The sequence below is a fragment of the Rhinolophus sinicus genome, linkage group LG13 (genome assembly GCF_036562045.2).
Source record: "Rhinolophus sinicus isolate RSC01 linkage group LG13, ASM3656204v1, whole genome shotgun sequence".
NCBI classification, from domain to species: Eukaryota; Metazoa; Chordata; class Mammalia; order Chiroptera; family Rhinolophidae; genus Rhinolophus; species Rhinolophus sinicus.
In genome coordinates, this window is record NC_133762.1 from 50,750,683 (window position 1) to 50,770,290 (window position 19,608).

General features: G+C 38.6%; 1 protein-coding gene across 7 annotated transcripts in view; it reads left to right on the forward strand.

Moving 5' to 3' along the window:
* NDUFAF5 (NADH:ubiquinone oxidoreductase complex assembly factor 5) overlaps positions 1-17,995 on the forward strand; it is a 37,601-nt gene extending 19,606 nt beyond the window's left edge. For 4 of the 7 annotated variants that reach the window (XM_019752047.2, XM_019752049.2, XM_074317995.1 and 1 more), the window contains 4 exons: positions 6,143-6,203; positions 14,001-14,084; positions 14,810-14,892; positions 15,041-17,995. In XM_019752047.2, coding sequence (XP_019607606.2) covers positions 6,143-6,203; positions 14,001-14,084; positions 14,810-14,892; positions 15,041-15,133 — 321 coding nt within the window. In that variant the 3' untranslated portion in view covers positions 15,134-17,995. Of the gene's footprint in view, positions 1-6,142; positions 6,204-11,845; positions 11,937-13,989; positions 14,085-14,809; positions 14,893-15,040 lie in introns of those variants that run through there. The other 3 variants (XR_012491377.1, XR_012491378.1, XM_074317993.1) reach the window with 3 other exon arrangements.
* The last annotated feature ends 1,613 nt before the right edge of the window (positions 17,996-19,608 follow it).

Genomic DNA, 19,608 nt, shown 5'->3' on the forward strand with positions numbered 1-19,608 from the left:
TGGTATTATGGAAAGGTTTTGGCACTTTCTCTTTTAATTTAGTTTATATAAACACATCTTGATTGACACAAGGTAAGATTGTAAAATTTTTAGTATTTTTTACCTGAATAAGCAGCTTAAAAACAATGTACCTCAGTTAACAAGAAAGCCATTTTCTAAGACATACAACTCCATCAGAATCTTCAAATCTAGAGTAGGTGTAGTAAGAGAATTAGAGCATTCCAGGTGCTAGGGGGAAGGGGATGTATAGGAGCTTTTACACACTACTTCTACCACCATCCCTCAACTAGCACCATGTGAGGTCAAAATGAGAGAATGTGCATTTGCAAGGCCTAGGGCTATTAGGTCAGGGTTAGAGAAGGTAGGACAGGGGCTGTACTCCATTAGAGCTGGAGAGATATGGAAAGAGGATCCATAGGCCTCCAGGGCAGCATAAACGGAGTCAGCAATGATGGTACAGGGCATTGGTGTCCGACAGGTATAATTTGTATCCTTACCTTCCCCCTTTACTAGCTAAGGGAATTTGGGGAATTTATTTCATCTCTCTGAACATCCTTTTTTTTGTTTTTTTTTTAAATGGAAATATTACTCACCTCAGGTGGTTGTTAGGATTAAATAAGATAAAGGGTGAAGTGCCTGCATCTTGGTAGATAATAAATATTAGCTCCTGCCTTCCCCTGTCCCCCTCACTCTGCTCCCTCACTCTACTCCTAGCGCTTTGCAGGCCAAGGCTTTCAATAAGAAGTCATCCAAGAGACAATGATTACCCCCTTCCAACTCCTTTCAATAGCAAAATAATTCTAAAGGATGCCGTTACTGTCTTCAGAGATTGGTTGAGTAGACTTGTTATGATTTTCCAAACCCCTCAGGCCTAGAAATATCTCTAAATCTGACTAGACGAAACAGGAATTTCTTGATGGAGAAAGCTTCTCATTGCATAATTAAAATCAAAATAACTGTTTAAGGTGATTCAGCATGATTATATTTCATAAAATCTACCAACCAAAAATGAATTGTCATATCCTTCTTTTCTTTTGGTGTAGACCAGCAGGGCCTCTGATGTTGCAAAGGGGCTTCCATGGAAGGGAAGAGATAATAAGCTAGGAGGTGATGACAGCCCTCAAGATTTCATAACTATCTTGTAAACTTTTAAATGGCATGAATCAGTAGAAACTGCATTCTGAGATGTTGGGCAGCTGAAATTGGGAAAACTGCTTCATGTGAGGGTTCTGCTTTGTGATTAAAACAAATGCTTTAAATATAGGCAATTGTACATTGAGGGATCACTATATTTTTAATACATTTTAAATTATGTAAATAATAATAAATATATCTTGGTTGTAAACATTACACTGTACAGATAAAGTGAAAGTCTGTCATCCTCCTCCCTTAAGTCTCCCAAATCTTAGCTCTCTCCTGAGAGTAGCGATTCTCAAAATTTTGGTCTTATGACCCCTCTACACACTTAAAATTACTGATGACCTTAAAGGACTTTTGTTTATGTGGGTTATATCTATCAATATTAACCATATTAGAAGTTAAAACTGAATCTTAGTATTCATTTAAAACTAACAATAATGTACCTATTATGTGTTAACATAAATACCCTATTTTTGTGTGAAAAAGAACTAACTGTAGGTTCCAAAAGAAAAAAATTGAGAGACAAGAGTGTGATTTCTTTACATTTTTACATATTTCTTTAGCATATGACATAATAAAAGCAAGATTCTCACGTCTGCTATTGTGTTCATATCTATTGCAATATCACATGTCATGTAACTTCTGAAAAATTCTATTGTATACTCATGAGAGGATGAGAGGTGAAAAAGTCAAATAGATCTTAGTGTTATTATCATGAAAATAATTTGACTTCGTGGACCTCCAAAAGGGCTCCAGGGACCCAAAGATTCTCCAAACCACACAGAGTGCTGCTGCCCAAGAAGTAGTTTATTATCGTCAATTTGGTATGTAATGAATGGTCCAGATTATTTTTAAACAACAAATACTTTACCATACTACATACAAACATACATATGTATGTATATATTTCTGAAACTTATTTTTTATTCTTAGCAGTACATTTTAGATTGTTTTCCAAATCAATATGGATATACTTGCCCTCTTTAACTTCTGTGTATTATTCCCTAGTATGACTGTACCACTGTTTTATTTAACTATTTCCCTAATGAACAACATTTAGGTTGTTTCCAAGTTTTGTGTTTGTTTGTTTCTTTTTGCTAATAGAAACAATTCTGAAATGACTATCTTTGTATTGTGTTTCATCTATTTATTCAATCTTACAGCAAATATTTATTGAGTGCCTTCTATGTGCCAGGCACCATTCTAGGTACTTTGGATATAGCAGTGAACAAAACAAGCAGAAATCCCTGTCTGATGTTCTTGGATTTATAGAGGGCTTGTCAGTAGACTTTAGAGGGTCTGCTGACATTGGACATTGTAAGCAAACTTATTTTTTTGTTGTTCATATGTGAAAGACAGAGCCTGTAGTTTTCATCAGAGTTTGAGAGAGGACTGTGACTGAAAACAGATCAGAAACCACTGGTTTAAAGCATTAATCTCTAATATTTATTTCATGTATAATAAGAAAAAGATTGTCTTTATAGTCCATCCTCTTAAGAATTGTGTCCCATGTTGCTATGTTACATACTGAAGTGAAATAAAGAGAATCTCTGAATGGGAATGTAAAGCAGCTAAAAAGTGCAGGAGGGGATGTAGTGACGCAGAGAGGTGTAGTGCAGTTGTTCATGCGGTCATGTTAAAGAACTTGTGCCAGCTCATACGTATTAGTCAACAATATTAGGGGACTCAAAAGTTGTTACCTGTTAGGAAAAAGATGAGACTTCTCTCCTGAGTCCTCAAAAGAAAGTTAAATTATGTTAACCCATGCGGTTTTCTATGGTTGTAAAGTGGGTTGTACGTTTTAGGAAGATTTCTACTAAAAATGCTTTATCTGACATTATAGTATTTAAAAGCCTACATTTCTGTTAAGTGGGAAATGTATTAATTCAGAATACCTTCCATATTCTCCAGAAATAAATTAATGACTCAAACATGAATGTAATACAAAAATATTGGTGTAGACTCTTTTTTAATGGTTTATAAAATTATATTTGCTGATTTAATAATAAATCTATAAATTTGTTCCTTGAGACATACACACTGTCTTTGAAGTGCCGTATTAACATTGTATCCTAATTCATTTTCTAAAAATCCCATCCAAAAAAGCTTTTATATAATCAATTATACGGGTTTAAGTTGCATACAGCATTAGATATATTACTTTTATACAGCATTGGTTTCTTATTTTTAAAGTGAAATCAAGTTAAATTAAACCATATAGGTACATTTATATTTATATGGCCCTCTTAGTGAATTATTTTCAGAGTCATTCAAAATGAAGCTCATTTCCTTTCAGAATAGAGTTACCAGACTAGTATATTTGGAGAAAACTGCAGATATGGTCCATCCTAATTTGAATAAGGCCTTTGAGAAAGCTATTGTGGTACTATTTTGATTGAGATGGAGATAGTGCTTAGTTGGTTTCATTGAAAAATTACTTTCAAAGGATATTGCTTAATGACTGGGTATGAGCTTGGAAGGAATTTTATTTTTAATCTTAGGATCTCTTTTTAAAAATAGCTTCTTAATGTGGAAAAATATATAGAAGAAATGAATTACCCAGAGATGGTCTTATTAAAAAGTACACATACAACCTGATCTATGCATATATTTTTTTAAAAAGGAAATTTAAAAATGTATACATGGAATGAAATGAGATAAATATAGAGCAGTTCTAAAGTGAAAAGAAGTCTCCTCCTGACTTCTGACACTCCGTACCTCTCCCCCAAAGGTGACCTTTATTAACTGTCTTGTACATCCTTTGAGAATAATTTTCCTTCGTAAACCAGAAGACAGCTATATCACTTAAAACCTACATATGCAATTATATATATTCATATACTATATAACATATATATATATATATTATATACACACACACACACACACACACACACTCTTTTGCTTTTTTTCTATATTGCACTCTTGGTTTGTTTTAGTCAATAACATATCTTGGAGATCTTCCCCTACAGATGTATATCTATGGTACTCTTTTTTAACAGCTGTATAGTATTTCATTAAATAGGTGTACTTTAATTTCTTTAACCAGTTCTCTACTACTGGACATTAAGATTGTTTCCAGTTTGTATTTTGGGTTTTTGGTATTTTTTTTATTTTTTCAAACAATGCTGCAATGAATTTCCTTTCACACACTCTTGGCACATTTGTCAGGTTAATTTCTAGGAATGCAATTGCTGGTTTAAAGAAGCTATGCATTTAAAATTTTGACATTGGGTCAAATTACTCTCCAAAAGGTAGCATCAATTTACATGCCTGATCAACAGTATATGCGAATTCTTAGTTATGCTTTATATCTCTAAGATGGAAAAAAACAGATAACTGATCATTTTGTTTAGCATTTGTTTAGGAATTAGAGTGGATGTTTTTGATAAGTGTTCTTTTGGGCTTTGTACTTGATACTGAGCAACATTAAAGTCCAAAATTGGGAGGAATAGGTAACATAGATAAAGTTACAGAACACAAAAAGATCTAGACACTTCAAAAGTAGTTAGTGCAAATAAGATATAAGTTTGAGATACATGCAGGATTTTTATAGCAAACTTGAAAAAAACAAGTAGGTGACCTGTATTGAAGGCTAGTTTCCAATGAAGACAAACTCCTACATCTTAGTGCTTAACACAGAATTTTATTACATTACAGCCCCGTGCTGGTTGGGCAGCCCATCCCCATCTTGCCTTTGAATCTGCTAAAGTCACCACAGCAGAAGAGACAGCCTGGAAAATGCTCATGAGCTCTTTATTACCTTGCCCCCTTCCTATTTTCTTTGGTCAGAGTAAATGTCTGTTTGTGGCTGGGAAGTGTCAAGAAGCACCTGGATATTTGGGGAACATCAGTGGTCTCTTCCACTCTGCCAGCAGTTAACTCCTATGTCAAGCCTCAAAAAGAATGGGGGCATCATTGCCCAAAAGTTCACTTGAGAAAAGGGTGTTAGCAATGCGCCCGTCTCCTGAATGAGCAGTGCATTATTGCTGCATTACTAGAAGTAGAATGAAAACATCTCAGGAGATGACCCTATTTGGCTTGATTCTGGGTGACACATTTTAAGCGAGATTGATATTGACTATGTACAGAGAAACGTAGTGAGAACATGTAAGGATCTATACATTTTTTCTAGAAGACTAACCCCTCTGCTTAAGAAAATTATGGTGTTGGGGGGGAAAGTTTCTCCTCTATTCTTCTAGGTCTGTCTGTCTAGTCTAAGAATTAAATTGACATGAGGCAGATTAACAGGAGAAAATCAAATTTAATTTCTTACATACTGGGCTCCATAAAAATATGGGGACCTACAGAGAATCAGGCAATTGAGGCTTATATGCCATTATGAACTAAGGAGAAGGGGTAGAATTCTGGGACTTCGAAGGGGAAGAAGGCAGTTTACATAGAGATGGAAAAGCAAATGCTTGCTAAACAAATGTTAGCTATGTCTTAGAGAGAGTAGGACACAGAAAGGTCTTTGGTCTTCAAGTCCTGTCGAATTACCCCTACCACACCTAGCCCATATTCTTCGTAGATATCTGTGTTGATAGTGTGCTACCTGAGCCTAAATCCTTTTAGGCAGTTAAGGGTAAAAAGCTCTTTCTTAAAAATAATCAGCCTAAATTAATTCTCATTCCAAAGAAACAAATTTTGAGGTGGGAAAATCCTGCTCCCCTACAGTATCCTGGAAGAGTTTTTAGGCTTGAAGAAGAGGGTAATGGTTTGCAGAGTGTAGAATAGACTTACTCTGTGTTGTTCCCAATGAGAGAACTAGATCCAGTTGATGGAGTTTTAGAAAGAGTTCTCTTAAAATGATGAATATTTATTCTGCAATTTGAATTCTTCATAAATCAAGCATTAGCCAGATGACATCTATGAAGAATATTGTAGAGAAGATTCCTGCTTACCATGAGAGATTGGTCTGGGGAATCTCTACGGCCTGTTTTCGAATCTGGATTTTTTTCTGATGAATGTCAAACAGATACTTCTTTTTCTTTATAAATAGGACACTGATGAAATTCAAGTTAACTATCCTGGAATGTTTGAATTGATGGAAGATTTACAAGGTAAGGCACTTTAAAGCATTTTCGATTCTATTTGAGAGTCGTATTTTGAGAGCAACTCTATGGCAAGCATGGAGGCTAAGCACTAGGAATACGCTGGTGAGGAGAAAGCAGGCTATCTTCATGGAGCTTATAATATAAAATGGACACTGCAAGCATCCAGCATCTGCTACAAAGATAAACGTTAAGTTAGAATTGTGATAAGTGCTATGAAGTAGAGGTAGATAGTGCTGTGACTGCCTATGAAAGGATGGCAGGACTTTCTTGAAGGGTGCATTTAAGGGTGATAGAACACATCAGTGACTTTATCCAGCAACAGTTGGGAGCTCAGGTCCAGGCACAAGAGAGCAGGTAGTTGGGTTAATGTAGGATTGGGGTTTGTGATGGAGTAGGTCCTGGTCTGGGAGATCTGAGAGAGTCGACAAAGTCTTGTCTGAAGAAGTGGTGATTGTGCTCCAAAAAAGGAAGATGAGCTACCTAGGTGAAGAGGGGAGGGAAGTGCACCCCAGGCAAGGAGAGCATGTGCAAAGGCCCTGTTGTAAGAAAGAGCCTGGCAAGAACTGAAAGGACATTTTGGCTAGAATACAGGGAGTAAAAAGAAGATTAAATCGGTTGGGTAAATGGGGGCCAGAGATCATGCAGTATGATCTTACAGTCCTTGTTAAGATGGTTGGTCTCTATTTTAAAATGCCCTTTGAGGTATTTTCGTGGGGATAGGGAAGAGGGTTCAGGTGTCAGATTTGTATTTTGAAAAGAATGGATTGGCAAATGAACTAGTCGAGGGACATATGGTGGTAAAGCTCTGTGAGAAATGATGGTAATTTGGGCTAAGATGGTGGCAGTGGAGACAAAGAGAAGTGAATGGATTCTAGAGGTATTTAGGAGGTAAGTTGGACAGTTCTTGCTGGTAGATTACCTGTGGCTGATGAAGGAGGGTGACGTTTCAAACATAACTGCTGAGTTTCTAGCTCACATAACCAGATAGGTGGTACTCTTCATTGATAGAGGAAACCAACTATGGGCAAGGACAGTTCTTGAGTTCACATTTGGATATGTTGGGTTTGAAGTGGTTTTGAAATATCTAAGAGGAGATGTCAAGAAGGCAGATGGGTATGTGGGTATGTAGCTTAGAGGAGGCAACTGGCCTGGTTAAAAAATTGTGATTTGCGAATAGGTGCTATTTCAAGTAATTGCTTAGAGTGAGAACATGGAGTAAGAAGAGAAAGTGGCTGGGTACTGAGCCTTTAGGAACCTAACGGTCCTAAGCCTTTAGGAACTTAGCATCTGCGTAGAAGGATGAGCCTACAAAGAAACTAAGAAAAAATTAGCTAGCAAAGTGGTAAGGAGAAACAAAAGGAAAATATAGTATTATCTAAACCAAGGGAAAGTTCAAGACAAATGGAACCTAAAATATTTAAAACAGGTAACACTCAAAAACATCAAATGCTGCTGAGAAGCGAGGTATGGACTGGAAAAAACGTCCATTACATTTAGGAACAAGAAGGTTATGGTGACCGTGTTGAGAGCCGTTTTGTTAGCGTGATGGGAGTAGAAGTAATGAGTAGGTTGAGTGTAAGGTGAGGACAGCAAATACCTATTCTCTCAAGTTTGTGAAGAAGAGGTGAGAGACGGAAAGGTTACAGGTGTCAGAGGGGAAGATGGACTAGGAAATGGGATGAGGTGTTTCTTTGTTTGTTTGTTTTCTGTCTTAAGATTTTAGTTTCTTTAAGTGCTGATTGGAAGAATCTAAGTGCTTCCATAGAAGTGACTCTAGAAGAGAGAAGGGATGATCGATGTGTCAGGTTCCTGAAAAGGTGGAAGGGGGAGGAGGGATAGTGCCAAAGGACATCAGTGCTTATGTTTAATAGCAGGAAGCTTCCATCTAAGGGATCAAACAGAGTAGTGTCATATACTGAGAATGAAAGGGTCAAAGGTTTGAGAATTGAGTGGAGATAATTTGAAATAGTCATTGTAGGGAATAGGAAGTGAATTGATCAGAGGAAGTTGCAGAATTTGAAGGGTGAATTTGAAGTTGGTCAAATACACCAATGACTTTCTCTAACAACAGTTGGCAGCTTGGGACGAAGAACAAAACAGATAGTTGGGTCAGTTTGGGTTGGGGTTTTGCTAGTTGAGAGTGACAAAAAGACAAAGGCAAAAGATAAGAGTGTAATTGAAATTATAGGCCAAAGAAGCTAAGAACTGGTTAATAGATTGGAAGGAAGCAGAGGAGATGTGCACAAGTGATCCCAAGGTGGTCAGAGAATGATCATGGTTGAAATACCTGAACACATTTGAAGGACAGGAGAATACGACCAGAAAATTAGATGTTTGAATTGATGATTTGGGAAGTAAAGTGATAACTTGGTCCAGGACATGTTACAGGTGAGGTGGCACAGTTGGGGTAAAAGAGAAGTCCAGTAGTGGTGAGGAGACTAAAAAATCTTAGAGGCCATGGTACTTGACAGTTATTAAATTGAAGTCACCCATGGTGGTGTCAGGAATTGGGGTACAGAGGGAAACTGAACCAGGTGGCACACGCTTTGATGAATGAGGGGAGTGGTTAGGACCCTGATGTCTGACAGCAAGTAGGAGTAGGGGAGGGCTCCGGCCACATGGTGTGGGTCTCAGCAGGGCAAGGGTTTTTAATGGAAAAAGAATGGCCTGGAAGAGTCTTTGAGCAGCAACAACTACAGACCCTACCTCTCAACCACAAAAGAGGTGAGGTATGCAGAAATACTCATCTACCATTGAGAGGGCTACTGGAGAATGATTGTCTCAAAGGAGAGCCTCAACTTACCTCAATGAGTATTGGTGAGCTTTGATTTTTTATTCCACAGTCTTATGGCATAAACAGTGTTGATGAATGGGAGAAGCCGAACAGATTATAAACATGTGTTCTGTGAAACCACAACTACATTTCCCCAAGGGAGCCTTAATCGGGATCTTGAAAAAGAGGATTATAAAAATACTTTGTTTACAGATGTATAGTTTGTTTTGTGAGTTTTGTTGTACTTGCTTCTCTCAATAGCCCTCTGGTAACTACTTCATGTCTGTATGACAAGTGAAAAACATTAGATTCAAAGAGAACGCTTGCCTCTTAGTGGAAGAATGAGGTGCCCAATTCTTGCCTTGACTCCTGAACTGGAACTCTCTTACCTGATTCTGCTGCTTCTTGTAGCTACCCATTTGTAACAGGACCATTTTACCCATCGTCCAGCCTCCTTTGAGTATTACAAGGGGAAAGATGTGTAGCTGAAAACTTACTGTTGTAGTCATTTTTTTATTATTATTGGGGGAGGGGAACAGGAATTTATTGGGGAACAGTGTGTACCTCCAGGACTTTTTTCCAAGTTAAGTTGTTGTCCTTTCAATCTTAGTTGTGGAGGGTGCCGTTCAGCTTCAAGTTGTTGTCTTTTCAGTCTTAGTTGTGGAGGGCACAGCTCAGCTCCAGGTCCAGTTGCCGTTGCTAGTTGCAGGGGGCGCAGCCCACCATCCCTTGCGGGAGTCGAACCAGCAACCTTGGGGTTGAGAGGACACGCTCCAACCAACTGAGCCATCTGGGAGCTCAGCGGCAGCTCAGCTCAAGGTACCCTGTTCAATTTTAGTTGCAGGGGGCGCTGCCCACCATCCTTGAGGGACTCGAGGAATTGAACTGGCAACCTTGTGGTTGAGAGCCCACTGGCCCATGTGGGAATCGAACCGGCAGCCTTCAGAGTTAGGAGCATGGAGCTCTAACCGCCTGAGCCATCTGGCCGGCCCTGTTGTAGTCACTCTTAATTCATTAAAATTTAATACAGTATTGGCAGCCTTAGCATGCATGCCCAAGATGACAGGGGACCAAGAGTAAATCACACACTTCCTCCTGAGCACTTGGCTCCCTCGATGTGATCACAGAGTCTCTTCATCCAAAGGCTTGAGAGATGGTGGTGGGCTGGTAATTTACCATTCAGACTGTAATGATAAAAATATTTTTCAAATATAGCATTTATTTTTGTTATCTAATAAGTGCTGTGCTCATGATTCATTTCAAGAAAGAAAAGAGAAAGAGACTAGAAATCAGACCTATCATTTGGAAGAGGTTGCTGCCCACTGATTTAAAAATACAGTACTTTGTGTTAGGTACAATTCTGTGAGGCTTCCTAATATCCTAATTTTATAGATGAGCAAATTGAGACATCGAGAAGTTAAGTATCTTGTCCATGGTCACACTAAATTTGGAGTTATGATTTGAATCAAGAGTCCTATACTGCAAACTTGATCTGTGTGTGTGTGTTTTTTTGTTTTTTTTTTCATGGAAGCTAAATAGATGTTAGTAAATTGCATTAATCCTAATTGTATAGCTGCTTGTATTTTTAACACTATTCAAACGAAGGTAGAGAGTATTTCCAGCCCCCAGAAGGTTGCCTTATGTCCCCTCCCAGTTGATAATCTGGGTTTTAAATCAGTCGTTATTTTGAGGAACTGTTGCCTTTTATTTACCTTTAAGAGGTTTTGCCAGTGCTTTTCTTATTTTTATTATAAAACCTTTTACACAAATAATGTGTTTTAGTCTTAAATTTTTCTTTAGGAGGATTAAGAGGAATTATCTAAAGATGTAATAGTGATATTTAACGAAGTAGATAAAAACATTAACTGGTTGATTTTCTATTCTTTCACTTACCATTTATTGAGCATCTACCATGTACCACCCACTGAGCAAATGATGGAAACACATAGTTCCTGATCTCAGGGAGCTTATGCTCTATTAGAGAGACACAGAGAGACAGATATAGACAGAAAGTGCATTTAACTGTAGAATGAGATTCTTGTTTTTTAAAGCACAGGGAGAGATTCAAGAGCAAAAGCCCCTACATCTGCTTAGGGAGTCAGGGATGCTTTTGCAGAAGAGGTAGCACCTAAGCTAAAATGAGTTTGCCAGGAGAATGAAGGGGGATGCGTGCAGGTTCGTGGGTGTGTGTGTTGAGGGGGTGGGCATTGCATTCCAGGCCACGGAAACGGCCTGGGTAAAATTATAGAGATGTAAGAGGATACACACTTCTGTCCCTTTCCCAATTAAGGAACTGTACCTTAATTCAATATTGCTTAAACATGTAGAATGGGGAAATGATGATAAATGACGCAGGATAGTCTATCCCAGGCTTCTACATTTTATCAGGTGAGCCTAGTAGTGTCTTGGAAGAATTTAGCACAGAGGAGAGACTATCAGATTAGTGTGTTAGAGCTCATCTTCCAGCATTGTTCCTGAGCATATTTTATGAGGAAGGTAGGACTAGGTAGATCTTCCATAGTTAACTTGTTATGCATGAGGAAATTGAGGCACAGAGAAAAGTAACTTGCTCAAGGTGATGTATTTAGTAAATGGTAGAGCCAGGATTTAAACCCAGTGTAGCATCCTGACTCAGATCCTGAAATCTCAAGTATTCTTGTGGTGGAAAGGTCAGAGGCAGCTAAGATGGAAAGAAGAGTGGTGAGGGGATGAATGGAGGAGGGGAGGGGCTTGGCAGACTTCCAGGTGTGTGGCTTTGCAGACTGGAGTATGGTGTTACCTTCAAATTGGTTTTTGGTATTTTCATTGCATTGCACCTTTTTTCTTGATGGTTGTGGTATTTCTCATTTAAGCTGCCATTATTATTAATTCACAGAAAAAAAGTCAAGAATGTTGACCTAATTTTACAAAACAAGTTGTATGTCAGCGATGAATGCATTTTTGGAGGCTTTCACAGTACTTTTAAGGTAAGTTCAGTTATTTTTTATTTCAGACAATACTCAGTATTGTGCCTTGTATACCATAATAAATTAGATATTTTTATAAGCAGTTGAACTTGACCTTAAAAATACTGTGAGAGTCGTAAACAGTTGCCTACTTTCCAGATTTATCTGTTATCCCAAAACCCAGAGCTGATCCCAATATATTTCCCAGGTGGTCTCCAGTAAAGGTCCACCAGGATGCATTATGAAGTGCTATCATTCCATTTTGAAGATAACAAAACTGCGTTTAATAGAGGTCATATGACTTTGCCCCAGGTTGTATAAGGGTCAGAACTGGGATTATGATCCCAATGTCTACACTTTTTGTGTCATATCACAGTGCTCCTGCGGGGTGAAGGAAAGTTCAATATGGCCGTGAACTTCCCTTATGAGGGAAGGGTGGGCTGCCCTAGCAGGACAGTTACTATGCTATCTATACAGCAGTGCATCTGAATTTCTGTATCAGAAAGAGCATTATGCCTAAGTCAGACCTAGGTCACACCTCAGGAAGAGCATTATGCCTCATAGCCTTAATTAGTTTATCCTAATAATAATTATTTAGAAGGCATTTCATATGAAATTTCATAGAAATGCATTAGGTATTGACATTAAAAAAGTTAAACCTGTTTTCCACTAGTGTTGCCTGTTATGTAACGTGTGAGTCAGTCATGGTGATGGGAAGTTAAGCAGAAATGAAAGCACCAAAACCCTCATTAGCATAGAGTCCCATTTGACCTCCGGTCTCTTGATATAATTGATACTCACTATGTAGGAGATGGTTTTTAAATTCGATTGTGTAATAGGTCTAAACTGTTAGCATTAAAGTACTACAGAACCTTAATATTGGGAACTTTATTGGTTTCTTTTATGAAAGTAGAAAAACAAAACTAAGAAACTGATTTTTGATCATGTAGAGAATAAATATAAAGTGTCTTTATTTTTGAAATTCTTTTAATTTTGAGGACTTGTTTAAATGTGGCCTTTCAAACTAATTTTGTTTAAGTATACACATAAAAGAAAATCAAATATAGAACACTAATTTTTAATGAACAATAGAATAATATATTAACCTTAGCATTTAGCTATCAATTTGAAGAAATCTAAAAATAAATTTTAAAATACTAAGAAAAATGCCCTTGAAAAGAATGCACATCATTTTTTTCCTATTCTGGGATTAGTAAAGTATTGTAAAATCTGAAAACACAGCATAGCTTTGATACTGTCTAATGAGTCTGGGGTGACAGAGTCCCAGAGAGCAGTTTCCAGGCTCTCGGCCTCGCATGAGGGCTGCTGGCTCAAGGTGGTGGTTGGCCGTTGGCTGTAGCCGGTTGGCCAGTTGGCTGCTGATGTAACTGAGGTGACTGCGTTGGATGGTTGGATGGTTGGCTGGTTGGCAGGCAGAAAAAAGTGGACGGCAGATTGCGGATTGTGTGGATCCTGCTTTGTGTGTGTCCCCTGGCCACTAGTGAGAATATAGTGGTATATGACTCCCCTATCTATGGCTCCGTGGGTGTTCCTTTTTGGCCTCACCATATCCTGTGTTCTTATATGGGGAGTGGGAGCTGAGACCCTATGTGACACCCTGCGTGACCGTCTTAAAGCCCTCTTGCAAGTTTCATGATCATACTTCTGTTTATGGTTTATAAGGAGTGTCTTGCCTTCCTTCAAAGAGCAGCTAAAAGGGGATAAAATGTGGCATCCTTGGGAATGCACTTGCCAACATCTAATGACCCACCTAGAGGGCCAGTCACCTCTCTTTTGCCCAGCTGACTTCCTTTAGACCATTGCTGGCAAGTACAGTGCTTATGGGCTTGCCTCCTGAAATTTGACTTCTTCACTTGTCCAGATGATTCAGGTAGTTTTGCCTTAGAGTCACTAAAGCCTAGCTACAGTCTGAGAGCAAAAGGAGATGATTTGAGTTATTTTACATGACTATTAGAGAATGATGACATTCTCTAGGTTGGATGACATGGGGTTAGATCTGTGGTATTGATTGAACTGCTGGGGTATTTGCTGTATTATCTAAAACTGCCTGTAGTGTATTTTTAGGTATGGGTGAGAGTAACTGTGCTTGGAATAGAAAAGCCCTGCTGCACCGGGACACAATGCTGGCGGCTGCTGCTGTGTATGGAGGTAAGGGAGCTGGCCATTCTCACACTGCCTCACTGGGGAACTTGTGCCCTGTCATGTTTACCCCTTAAAGGTGCCAGTGCTGCTTCCTTTCCTGTTGAGGCACCATCAGACTTCTTGCTTTTCCTTTCAAAACACAGATCCTGTAGCTCCATATCATTTTTCCAAACAGTTCTTACTCTTTCCGTACTGTCAGCTTCTCACGGTTGAGGATTTAAAAAAAAAAAAGAATTTTTTTTATTGTAGAATAATGGGGAACAGTGTGTTTTTCCCAGGCCCATCAGCTCCAAGTCATTGTCCTTCAATCCAGTTGTGGAGGGAGCAGCTCAGCTCCAAGTCCAGTTGCTGTTTTCAATCTTAGTTGCAGGGGGTGCAGCCCACCATCCCATTAGGGAATTGAATTGGCAACCTTGTTGAGAGCTCATGCTCTAAACAACTGAGCCATCCAGCCGCCCGTCTGGCAGCGGCGGCTCGTTGTCTTCAATCTAATTGTGGAGGGCGCAGCTCACTGGCCCATGTGGGAACGAACTGGCAACCCCGCCATTCAGAGCTTGCGCTCTAACCAACTGAGCTATCTGGCCGCCACGGTTGAGGATTTTTCATGTGAGGCATTCTCAGAATTCTGGGAGTATCCTAATATCCATTTCTCTTTGGAAGACATGACTTTTATAGAGATTATTTTTCCTCCTTGCATTTTTGCAGACTTTAACCATTACCTGTCTTTATAGAAATGTACAGAAATGAGGATGGTTCAGTACCTGCGACATATCAGATCTATTACATGATAGGATGGAAATATCATGATTCACAGGTAACATTATAAATTACTTTTCTTAGTGGGTTCATGTTTCCATTTGCTTTTTATTATTTATTTACTTAGGGTGGGGGATTTTTTAAAAATACAATTCAGCCTTAGAGGTATAATTTATCTATTTCTAATATCTTTATCTTATTTTCAGGCAAGACCAGCTCAAAGAGGTTCGGCAACGATGTCATTTGGAGAGTTAGGACAAATAAACAATCTTATGTCACAGGGGAAAAAATCAAAATAAATATTTTATTCAATGTTAATGTAGTCCAGAATTTTCATCAGAGATAGGTAACTTTCACATCTAAAATTATTACATATTGAAGCAAGAAGCAATATATTAGCTATTTACTAGCAGACTTTTTAAATAATTAAAATAACCTAATAGTACACTGTATTTAGTAACCATTTCAGTTTCACATGGTTTCTGTTTTCACACAGATACTGTATCTAGTCATTTGAGTGCTTTATTTGCAGATTCAACCCAAAAGCAAGAAGATATTTCTCCGAAAAATCCACAGATATGTTCATATATATAAATCAGTGACTTGATGGAAAAAATTATACATGCTGACATTTTGTGCCGTTTTTCTCCTTCTGGTCTTTTTGTTGTTTCCCTAAGAGGATCATAGCGTGAAGATGAGCAAAAGTACAAGTTGGTAGATTCTCTAGAGTTCTGGCTCTTTTAGAATAAAAACATAGACTTTTTATAATGACTACTCTAGGATAATTAAGCCAAAAATGATTTGTGACATTGTCATTCTTTGTCATGAAGAGAACAGATGTTTATGTACCTCTCCAGAGCTATTACATAGTTTTTTACTTTAGAAGAGTGTATATCTTTATTGAATCTTTCCTCACTTTTTTTTATTTAGAGTATCAGAATTCTAATCTTCTTTTTTACCTCCATGATTTGGGTGGGCCTCCCCTTAAGTAAGAAGAGAATATTTTAAATAAGAAGGCAAAATCGCATGTAAAAGTGGCAGCACAGTGATGAAAAGTGCTGTTTGTTGTTTCACTTGCCTTTGTCATTTCAGGCCTTGCCTCTATTATTCTAATACAAGTTTACTGTCCCATTGCCATCTGTCTAGTAGTGATAAAAATTATTTGGAAGCCATCAAACTCAGACAGCTTAGTGTAGTTGGGGGTTGGGGGACTGGGGAAAATGGTAATAAGAAGGAAGTTGGGGAAGATGGCCAGCACAGAGTGAGTTCCTCACCAATCAGTGGCCAGGAATTTGCTCTCCTTTCATTTAATCAGGCAGGGTCCCGGCCTTCTCTTCAGCCGTAGGTAAGTTATTACAGTATTTGCTTCTTTCTCCTGCCTGCCTTCCCTCCCTCTACCATACGTGTACCAAGCTCTTCCTGGGTGGGGCTGTGTCTTACCCTGTACATATAGCATAGTACTTTGCACATAGTAGACATTCAGTTACATTGTGAATTGAATTAAATTATGTGAAAAACGAACTTTTTGAAAGACTAAGTTATAGTTAAACATCAAAGTTTTATTGGAGAAAAAGAAATTACTCCTCTTGCTCTCGTCAGTTAGGAAATTCATCTATATTAGAAGTAAGGATACTGTCTGTAGCTTTTTGTTTTGTTTTTAACACAAAGGAAAAGAATACCTAGGAAATAGAATTTGGGAAAGGGTTTTTTTTCTTTGTTTTTTTTTTAAGTTTAATTTTCAGATTTTGAAGGGAGAAAATGAAAACCCTGTGTATTAAAGTACAAACTGTAGGAACAGATAAATTACAGGTTGTCTGTGTTTCTGACAGGACATGTGTTTATAGGCATTAATACTTGTTTTTGAAGACTGCATACAAAACACTGTTACATAGTTATTACTGAGGAAAGGGACTGAAACTAGTTATGTCTGTGTCTATCATCGTGTTTGAATGTCTGTCAGGGGTGCAGGAGGTAGGCAGAAACTAGGAGGAGACTTGTACTTTTCATTTTTTGTCTTTCTGTAAATTCTGAAGTTTCTTATCAAGGATATCACTGGTTTATTTCACGCCAATAATGACTATGTGGACGGTGGGGTAGGGCTTGGGAGGAGTCTATACTGGGCTTTCAAAAGCAAGTTCCGATGATTTAAAAAAAATAAAGGAAAGAAAAATGAGCACAACTAATTGAGGACATATTTGTGTAACATGAGTGACAGTAGTAAAATTATTATTTTTTGTATACTATCTGCTTGGAGTATCTATCAAGGGTTAACTGTTTGGAACTCTCAAGAAATTCATTTTTCTGAATAACTGTGTTTTCCAAATGATTAAGAGTTCATTCTTTCAAGCAATAAAACTTTTAAAAATGTCTTATCAAAAATATGTTACATTCTTAAACAGTGTACGGAACATAATCATTTCTTTCTAACTGCACAGTTATTGTCATAATCTCAAGTTATACAGCATTGCCTGTTCCTACACTGCCTGACCCCAGGAATCGTGTGGTTTATTTTGCTGTCAGTTGTCAAATCTCAATGGCTTGACAAAAATGAACTTTATTGAGTCACTTCTTCTTGCCCCCCTCTGATCTGCTGTCAGATCAAAATTCAGATTGGAAGGTTTCTACAAGTCGTGTATAGGGTAGGAAAGAGGAGCGAGTTCTGGGAGGACTCTCCTTTGGAGTAAAATGCACAGGCTTTATTGGTTCCCTTAACAACGAGGATTGACGGCCGTGTGCCAGGCTTCTAGTTCTGTGCTTTTTCAGTTGTCAATCTAACGAGCTTCACTGTGGACACTGGGACATCTGTGGGCTGCTGGGAGACTGGATTCTTTCCTAATCCTTAGCAGTATTCCAGGTTACTGGCCTGGCGAACTCCAGAACTGGCAGTGCGTATGAAAATTTACATATATAAACAAAGATTGTTTGCTTTATAGAAAGAATGTTTGCAGGGTTTGTTGAGATGGAAGCTATCCACTCCAACCCTGTTGGTACCTTTTTTATCCACTAGGTGGAAACAATTATAGTATGACCTGTATTGAAGACATGTACAGTTTTTATATTCAGTATATATCCCTTAAGTAAGGATGGAATAAAAGTATTTTACCGTGGATTGGCTTTGTGTAGGGAAGAAATGAATATTAATAAATATCTGAGGAAAAGAATGATACTTGGTACAGTGATTATTCTTCATAAGTGATTTTAGTCTCTCTTGCCTAAGAAGAGATGTTACGACCTTTTTTGGGGTGTGGGGTATTTTATTGTCATCATTAATATGTGAAGTTTATCTTCAGGAAACTTAGCATAAGTAGACCTGCCCTTCCAGAAGTTGGTATACTTTAATTCCCTGCCTGAATACTTGACAAATATTTATCTCTCTGGTTTAAAAAAAATGAATTCGAAAATAATGGGAGGTACAGTGGGCACTGGTAAGTTGTTAACAAATAAGGAAGTAATGCTTTCGTATCTAGTGGTTTTAAAACCCATCCACAAATTCTTTGATCTGCTTCTCTCTAAAAAGCGGAGTTTTTGTCCCCTCCCTCTGAGTATAGGCTGAATTTAGTGATACCCTTCCAACAAATAGAATATGGAAGTGGTGATGTGTCACTTATGGGCATGAAAGGCATTGCTTCCGTCTGGTGTCACTCACTCTGGGAAAGCCAGCCGCCGTTTTGTGAGGGTCCTCCAGCAGCACAGTGGAGAGGAGCTGGAGGTGAGGAGCTGCCACAGCTGTGTGAGTGAGCCATCTTGGAAGCAGACCCTCCGACCCCAGTCTGTCTTGCTGATGACTGTGATCCCGGCTGACGGCTTGTCGACAACCTCATGAGAGACCGTGAGCCGGAACTACCCACACGAGCCACTGCCAGATTTCTGACCTACAGAAGCTGTGAGATATTAAATGTTTGTTGTTTAAGCCACTATGTTTGGAGTAATTTGTCAACACAGCAATAGATAACTAATATGCTCTCTTTGGAAAAAGTTGGGTGCCCAGGATATACTACTGAGTTGTTACTTTAAGTATAGAACATAGCTTGCTTATTTGAAATTATGTAAAGTCAACATAAACTATTAATACCATATTCCATTTGTTCTCAGGGGAAACTAGACCTGAGATATTTTTACTTTCAGGTTTGAGTCCATGGTATCTCAAAATAGAACTAACCTCCCAAGGAACATTTAATAGTCCTCAAATTTCATTTCCTAAGAATATTAGGATCAGTTTTCCGCAAGCCTTACTGGGGCTAGTCCAAAATGAAACCAGAGAACTTGAGAACACTCTGACCTTGAGAATTCAGTGAACTAAACAACAGCACAGTTTCCTCAGTCGGTTCCCTTTGGCGTTAGCTGTTGAGTTGCTGGCAGCTTGTTATCAGAATGGACTGTTGACACAGTGCACTTGTTACCAAGCTCTCAGTGCTGTGGAAATAGTTTAGAGCCCTTTCAAAGCCAGAGGTGATCCTGTCTTGCTAGCCATTGCTAAAACCAGGCAAAGGTAAACTGCCTGCATGTTCCAAGTGACAGATAAAGTCCGTCAGTCTCCAGACTCCAGAGTCCATGTACAAGAATCTCATGCATGTGCTCAGGATACCTGTTCTGCTTCCATCAGAGCCAACCCTGCAGAAGAATTATCAGGAGCACTTCCAGGTCTAAACGGGAGACTGGGGGAGAATTCCAAAGGAGGACTGGCCAGCTCCTGCCAAGAAAAACTGGAAGCAGAGGGAAGGGCAGGAACTGGCAGTCAGGTGGTCTGGGTTTTGTCCTTGTCCTGTTGATTCCT